The 8,515-nt window shown below is 38.9% G+C and overlaps 1 protein-coding gene across 1 annotated transcript in view; it reads left to right on the top strand.

Moving 5' to 3' along the window:
• Positions 1-8,191, top strand: part of LOC115243735 (cytochrome P450 6B1-like) — a 16,979-nt gene extending 8,788 nt beyond the window's left edge. Inside the window, exons 2-7 of the mRNA XM_029820935.1 lie at positions 1,773-2,145; positions 2,372-2,564; positions 6,716-6,784; positions 6,902-7,123; positions 7,407-7,658; positions 7,777-8,191. Coding sequence (XP_029676795.1) covers positions 1,792-2,145; positions 2,372-2,564; positions 6,716-6,784; positions 6,902-7,123; positions 7,407-7,658; positions 7,777-7,949 — 1,263 coding nt within the window. The 5' untranslated portion in view covers positions 1,773-1,791 and the 3' untranslated portion in view covers positions 7,950-8,191. The remainder of the gene's footprint in view (positions 1-1,772; positions 2,146-2,371; positions 2,565-6,715; positions 6,785-6,901; positions 7,124-7,406; positions 7,659-7,776) is intronic.
• Positions 8,192-8,515: the final 324 nt, after the last annotated feature.

Raw genomic sequence — 8,515 nt, 5'->3', positions numbered from 1 at the left:
TTGTCATAGCCATTTGGCTGCACAACTATTTTGCCGTAAAGATGTTGTCATAGCCACATTACGGCAATGATAGTAATAAAGATAAACAAACTAATAAACGGATAATGTTTTTCATATGTAAATTTATATTCAATGAAAGTTAAATTTTAATTTTAAAATTATGTAAAAAGATTGAAGAGTATTAAAAAAAATTTTTGGCTTCAACTGGTATTGAACCTTTGACAACCCGGCTGCATAACTATTTTGCTGTAAAGACGTTGTCATAGCCATTTGGCTGCGCAATTATTTTGCTATAAAGACGTTGTCATAACCATTTGGCTGCACAACTATTTTGCCGTAAAGATGTTGTCATAGCCACATTACGGCAATGATAGTAATAAAGATAAACAAACTAATAAACGGATAATATTTTTCATATGTAAATTTATATTCAATGAAAGTTAAATTTTAATTTTAAAATTATGTAAAAAGATTGAAGAGTATTAAAAAAAATTTTTGGCTTCAACTGGAATTGAACGTTTGACAACCCGGAACCTTTGCCTTATTAAACTTAAATCAAATTTAAAGATTATATAATTATTGCAAATTATTACAATTTATAACGTACATATAAAGTATACTAGAGCGGACGCAAATTTATATAAGTACAGTGATTACAGAACTACACACAGATCCTTAAATAATAATTTTAGAGCCGCATAAATGAACGCATGGGTCTGCTGACCATCGCTGATATATGCTAAATTTAATATAAAACTGATAGTCACGTTATTCTTGACTTTCGCTGTGACATACAAATTACAGCCAGATTACAGCTATTTTGGTTATATTTTCTATCCATGCGCATGCGACTTCATAACAATTAATGCAGCTAAAATCGCTGCGGCTAGTTTTGGTTTTTCTGATCGCTATCACAGCAACTTTACAGCTATTAATACAGCTAAAATAGCTGTGGCTAAATTTTGGTTTTTGTTATTGCTGTCATAGCGACTTCATACCAATTAATGCAGATAAAATCGCTGCGGCTAGTTTTGGTTTTTTTTATTGCTGTCACAGTGATTTTACAGCTATTAATACAGCTAAAACAGCTATTTCTGCGTTTTTGACTTTTTATTAGCTGTCACAGCGCTTTTGCAGTCAAAAGTCCAGCAAAATAACATTTATTGCCAAATAGCTGTAATTAAGGCTGGCAGGACGTTATATTAGCCACATTTTTACTGTCGCAGCGAATATAATCAGACTGTGTTACTTGAGCGGTCAGTGATTCGATCCCTTTTTTTGGATGGGAAGACGTGTGAGGAAATCAAAGTGAAGTTGCATGCCGTTTATAAGGACCATGTACCTTCGATGACTACCATCAGATATTGGTTCAATGAATTCAAGCGTGGCCAAACATCCGTTTTTGATGAAGAGCGCAGAGTTCGACAAATCATATTTTTTGGATGGCTTAAAAAAGTTAGAATATCGCTGGACTAAGTATATCGAGCTGAAAGGAGACTATGTTAAGAAATAGATAAAAAAAACTTTTAAAAATGCGTTCCTCCCCTAACACAGGTACTTATCATACAGCCCTCGTACATACATAGATCTTATACATATCTATATAAATGATTTATCGATCTTTCTGATATTGATAAAATCTGATTAAAAAATTAATTGTCATAAATTTATAATTCGTTAAATATGTATTTGGCTTATCAAACTTTTTTTATTCAATTTTTAATTTTTTCAAACAATCTTTTTTTGATGAAATATTATTTTTTCTTTTTTAGCAAACATCGCTCGAGATAAATGATCTGCAGCTGCAGGATAATGGAATCTTTTGAAATACTGTGCGGTATTGCTGCCGTACTTCTCGCTGTTTATTATTATTTTACATCGACCTTCGATTTTTGGAAGTCACGTGGCATTCGCGGTCCACAACCAATACCGATTTTTGGTAATTTTAAAGATGTTATGCTTAATAAAAAAGCCACAGGTGATTATTTAATGGAAATATACAACAAGTACAAAGATGAATCCATGATTGGAATATTCGCTAGGAAGACACCTGTTCTTATTGTAAAAAATCCAGAATTCATTAAGGATATTCTTATCAAAGATTTTATCAAGTTTGCCGACAGAGGAATTCCTATTAGTGAAAAAGTATGTGCAAATATTTCAAATTGTATAATAATATTTAAATTATATAAATGTGTTTCAATAACTTCGGCACGCTACTATATTTTTCCAATAATTAAGATTATTAAAAATCGTGATATTAGTTTTAAATAGTCTTGAGTTTCTTCTCAATCAAGTTGTTCTAATCCAGCAAAATGTCTTCTTAAATTGAAAAATTTACTCGATTATAATTATGCTCATTATTTTGCAGGTTGACCCACTGTCGCAACATCTTTTCGCTTTGGAGTCTAAAAGATGGCGACCTTTAAGAGTAAAGCTGTCGCCCGCTTTTACGTCCGGCAAATTAAAGGAGATGTTCTCTTTAATATCGGAATGCGCTGAGCATCTTGAACAATACATAGAAAAACTAGTTTTATCCGAAGCCAGATGTTTTCGATCCAGAAAGATTTACTGACGAAGCAGTGCAAGCCAGGCACGCGATGCATTATTTACCTTTTGGTGATGGACCAAGGAATTGCATTGGTAAAGTGAAATATGTAGATTTATATTCATTTCCTTCAAGTTCCGTTCATTTTGTTTTTACACGAAAAATTGTTTTAGTCAAGAAACTTTTTTTGTAATAATTTTTTTTTATTTTCAGGTGCTCGCTTCGCTGTTTATCAGACAAAGATTGGTCTTATAAGGATACTACGAAATTATAAAGTCGAAACTTGCGATAAAACGCAAATACCCTATGTAATTGATCCTAAAGCGTTTCTATTAGCACCAAAGGGTGGAATATATTTGAAAATAATTAAAATTAATCAGGCTTAGTTCAAGCTTTGGCATTCCTTTTAAGAAGCAAAAGTAAAAAGATGAAAAAAACATCTGTAAATTAGAATAATAATAGTCACCACTGTACCGATTCCATTGTATTGTAACATTTTATGACAATATGAATTAATTAATAATTCGTTTTAATTATTTTTAATTTACGTTGTTGCATGCGTGATATATATATAATATATAATCTGTTTAAGTTTAAGTTTCAATTAATAAAAACGATATTAAGTAAGGAAATTAGCGAATAAGAGCCAAGGCACGGTTATTGGTGCGCAAATTTTTTGTTGTTTAATTTCATTGATAAGTATGCATTAATTATGTACGTTTTGGACTGTTTTTGTGATTCATAGATAACAATATATAAAAATTAAATTCAAAAATCAAAGTTAAAATCGGTAAGCGATAACTCAAGGAGAACAGAATGTGGGGTTGTGCGGAGGTTCGCTGGCTTCTTTACCTCACGGTTCGCAAACAGAGAGTGGTCGTGGAGAGGTAGTCTTCAATGAACACGTTCGATTTACTATGTACAGAAATATATTCTTACGTAATTACAAGTTCGCTAGTTATATACAGGTGTTTATTTTTAGATTTGTTTGTTTGTGGCCCTGAAAAGAGCCGATTGAACGCGGGTGTATGCGTTAGGACAGGCGTTCTCGTCACTGAGGTGTCGTCGAAGTCGTCCGGGGTGGTCCCCACTTCCGGAGCGCGGGCGGAATCCCGGGAGGAGTGTAACTCCTTTCCGGCGATGTCGGAACGTCTGTCTGCGTGGCCTGGTGTTGCGTCACTTCCTCCCAGTCTGAGAGGTCAGACTGCGTGGCTCTCTCGCAGGTGTTGGAGGCCTGCGTCGCCTTCTCGTATGTGGAGGAGTGAACCTGAGTGCCGCGATGCACCCTGCTCTCGGGGTGTGTCTGGGTCCCGCGGGCTGTCCGTTCCGAAAGTGAAGGTGGTAGCGGAGAGAGCTTAGACGGGCACTTCCACCCGTAGGTCGGCGAGGTATAGCGCCGGACGCATCCCACGTCGAGAGTAACTCCCGTCCAGGGCGTGTGCAATGCACCGGCGACAGCTCGAGTGGCTGCAGTTTTCACTCCCTCAGCGTCCAGCAGACGCGACGTGGGGAGGGTGCTTCTGGTGAAGGCTCCACTCCTGTCCGCTCAAAGAGCCCACGTAAGGTGGGCGGCGGCAACGGACGTGGACGTCTCCTTACTCCTTGTTTGCTGTGTCTGTACAAGGCGCGAAAGAAAGTAATTGACGGACCCGAGCTCTGTCAGCCGTCGCTAACTCAGCCGTGCTTCACGAGAGAAGTCCTCTCCAGCAGCGCTGAGCCGCGACTAATTATTTCGCTCCGCTGGTGTCCTTATATACTGTCACTCAACGGATTTCATTTGCTGGTAGCGGCTCTCGGTTGGCGCCGCATTTCGGTGGGCTCCCGAAGTTCCTGCGGGCTTGCTCGTGTTCGGCGCGTGATAGCAGCCGCGCGCTTTCATGTATCATGCGCGTGATCGCCGGTCGTTCTCAGGAGTGCATCTATTCTTCTCGCGCCTGAGCTTTTGTGGTAGTTATCCGCCACAGGATCCCCTTGTGTTTAAGGTCCCCCCTTTTTTCTATGATCCGTATGCGAATCTCACTGGCGGGCGTGCTATTCTTCCGCTTCGGGTTTGTTGTGCTTTTGTTGTTGCTGGTGGTGTAGGCGTTGTTGGCGTTGTTGCTTCTTCTTCTGGCCGTAGCGTCTCTTCGTCCAAGCTATATGCTGGTTTCAGTCTGTCGACTGAGATGTTGACTGCTTTCTTGTTGATTTGTATTTTATAGGTTTTCTCGTTTGTTTGGAGGACTTTATATAGGCCGTCGTACGGCTGTTGTAGTGCCCCTGTTGGTGCGTCGTGTCGTACGAAAACTGTCGGTGTTGTTGCCATGTTATTAAAGACGAAGGTTGCCTTCTTTCCGTGCCGTCTGAGGCGTGGGCGTAGTTTGCCCATTGTTGCCCGCAGTTTTTCTACTATGTCCTCGTTGTTGTAGCCATTCTTGTCTTCGTCTATTAGGAATTGGCCTGGCAAGCGTATCGGTTCGCCGTACACCAGTTCTGCGGTGGTGGTTTTGAGGTCTTTCTTCCATGCGACTCGTATTCCCATTAACACGATCGGCAAGATTTCTGTCCATCTTTCCGTCGCGTGGCATTTTATTGCCGCTTTGAATTGTCTATGGAATCTTTCTACCATTCCGTTGGAAGCTGAGTGATAGGCCGCCGTTCGTAGGTGTGTTGAACCTGTTAGCTGAGTCAGCCGTTTGAACATTTCTGCCTCGAATTGTCGTCCCTGTTCCGTCGTTATCCTTGCTGGCGTTCCGAATCGTGCTATCCACTGCGTGACGAGATGTTCTGCTACCGTTTCAGCCGTTATATTTGGTATTGGAACTGCTTCTGGCCATCTCGTGAAGCGGTCGACCATTGTTAGGCAGTATCGGCTTCCTCTTGACATCGGCAAAGGTCCTACGATATCTATGTAGATGTGTTGAAATCGCTTTGTTGGGGCTTGGAAGGTCCCTATCGGAGTCGTGTTGTGCCTCGTAATCTTAGCTTTTTGACATGCTAGGCATGCTCGTGCCCAGCTATTGCAATCCCGTTGTATGTTTGGCCACACGTAACGTTGCGCGACGAGTCTTGCCGTTGCTTTGATCCCTGGATGAGCCAAGCCATGCAGGAATTTAAAAACCTGCTGTCTATATGGTTTGGTCACGAATGGGCGCGTTATTAGCGTTGCTATGACGCAATATAATTGTGTGGTCGTTCCCGGTATAGGGATCTTCTTTAGCTTTAATCCGGTTTTGTTGAGTAGCAAGGCTTGTAGTTCTGTGTCTCCTTCCTGTGATTTTGCAAGGTCTTCGTACTTTACAGCCGTTTGTATTTCTTCTACCCGGGATAGTGCGTCCGCTACGACGTTTTTCTTCCCTGGTAGGTGTCGTATATCGGTCGTGAATTGGCTGATAAAGTCGAGTTGGCGTGCTTGGCGTGGCGAGCTGCGTAGTGGATCTTGGTTGAAGGCATATATTATCGGCTTATGGTCGGTGCATATCGTGAATTCTCTTCCCTCTAGCATGTGTCGAAAGTGTTTGATAGCTGTATACACTGCTAGTAGCTCGCGATCGTACGGGCTGTATTTTTTTTGTGCCGGATTTAATTTTTTACTCATGAATGCTAATGGTTGCCATTTTTGCTCGCTTTTTTGTTGTATCACTGCTCCGAGTGCCGTGTCTGATGCGTCTGTTGTTAGTGTCAGTTCTGTTCCCGGCTCGGGATGTGCCAACAGTGTTGCTTGTGCCAGGCTGTCCTTGCACTTCTCAAATGCTTCTTCGAGTGCTGCTGTCCACTCAATTGGAGTTTTGTTCTTCGCTCTAGGTCCTTTTAGGACGTCATTCAGTTTTGCTTGGTCGCCGGCTGCCCTTGGTATAAAACGCCTGTAAAAGTTTATCGTGCCCAAGAACTGTCGCATCTGTTTTATGGTACTTGACTTGTGGAAGTTCTTGATGGCTTCTACTTTCTCTGGTAGTGTCCCGTTTGCTGATACCATATATCCGAGAAATTTTATCTCCTTTTTCCCGAATCCGCATTTCGCTGAATTTATCCTGATGCCGTATGTGTTCAATCGCTCGAATAGTTGTTGTGAATGTGTTCTATGTTCGTCTTTAGAGCGGGATGCTACCAGGATGTCGTCTATATATGCGTAGCAGTAATCGAGTCTATGTATTACTTCGTTCATGAATCGCTGAAATGTCTGCGCAGCATTGCGCAGCCCGAAGGGCATATATACGAACTCGTATAGTCCGAATGGTGTTGTGATGGCTGTCTTGCGTATATCCTGCTCTTGTACCGGAATTTGGTTGTACGCGCGTACCAGGTCGATCTGGTCCCATATTCGAACCGAAACGCCTAATAAATTCAATTTACATACACGAAGAATATTTTCAGAGATGACTGAAAGCTTGATAGCTTCTCAAGCATTCGTATTTTTCCTTGCCGGCTTTGAAACTTCATCGACGACCATGAGTAACACTCTTTACGAGTTGGCATTAAATCAGGAAATACAAGACAAGCTACGTGAGGAAATTGATGAAGAGTACACTAAGCACGGTAGCAATTTAACATATGAGAACGTAAAAAAGATGAATTACTTGGACAAAGTTTTCAAAGGTACGTTATTCGAAGAAAAAAATTTAATAAAAGAAAGATGTACTGATTTTTTTAGCATTATTATAATATCAATAGTTTTATTGCTAATATATTAATTTTTAATAGATATACGTGCATTTCTATAACTTATATTTCACAAATAATTCTTCAAGTAATTCTTCCTAATTATTAAATTAATATTATTAATATTAATTTTTAATAGATATACATGCATTTCTATAATTTATATTTCACAAATAACTCTTCAAGTAATTATTCCTTATATTGTTTTTAATATATGTAGAAACTTTACGAAAATATCCGCCAGCGACATTTCTTATGAGACAATCTACATCAAGTTATACTTTCGATGGTATCACATTAAATATACCAAAAGACCAAAAGGTGTGGATTCCGGTTTTCGCTATTCATCGAGATCCAGATATTTATCCGAAGCCAGATGTTTTCGATCCAGAAAGATTTACTGACGAAGCAGTGCAAGCCAGGCACGCGATGCATTATTTACCTTTTGGTGATGGACCAAGGAATTGCATTGGTAAAGTGAAATATGTAGATTTATATTCATTTCCTTCAAGTTCCGTTCATTTTGTTTTTACACGAAAAATTGTTTTAGTCAAGAAACTTTTTTTGTAATAATTTTTTTTTATTTTCAGGTGCTCGCTTCGCTGTTTATCAGACAAAGATTGGTCTTATAAGGATACTACGAAATTATAAAGTCGAAACTTGCGATAAAACGCAAATACCCTATGTAATTGATCCTAAAGCGTTTCTATTAGCACCAAAGGGTGGAATATATTTGAAAATAATTAAAATTAATCAGGCTTAGTTCAAGCTTTGGCATTCCTTTTAAGAAGCAAAAGTAAAAAGATGAAAAAAACATCTGTAAATTAGAATAATAATAGTCACCACTGTACCGATTCCATTGTATTGTAACATTTTATGACGATATGAATTAATTAATAATTCGTTTTAATTATTTTTAATTTACGTTGTTGCATGCGTGATATATATATAATATATAATCTGTTTAAGTTTAAGTTTCAATTAATAAAAACGATATTAAGTAAGGAAATTAGCGAATAAGAGCCAAGGCACGGTTATTGGTGCGCAAATTTTTTGTTGTTTAATTTCATTGATAAGTATCTATTAATTATGTACGTTTTGGACTGTTTTTGTGATTCATAGATAACAATATATAAAAATTAAATTCAAAAATCAAAGTTAAAATCGGTAAGCGATAACTCAAGGAGAACAGAATGTGGGGTTGTGCGGAGGTTCGCTGGCTTCTTTACCTCACGGTTCGCAAACAGAGAGTGGTCGTGGAGAGGTAGTCTTCAATGAACACGTTCGATTTACTATGTACAGAAATATATTCTTACGTAATTACAAGTT

Source organism: Formica exsecta, unplaced genomic scaffold (assembly GCF_003651465.1).
Source record: "Formica exsecta isolate Colony F162 unplaced genomic scaffold, ASM365146v1 scaffold722, whole genome shotgun sequence".
NCBI classification, from domain to species: Eukaryota; Metazoa; Arthropoda; class Insecta; order Hymenoptera; family Formicidae; genus Formica; species Formica exsecta.
Note: the sequence above shows the minus strand (reverse complement) of the source record. Positions and strands in the feature narration are given on the sequence as shown.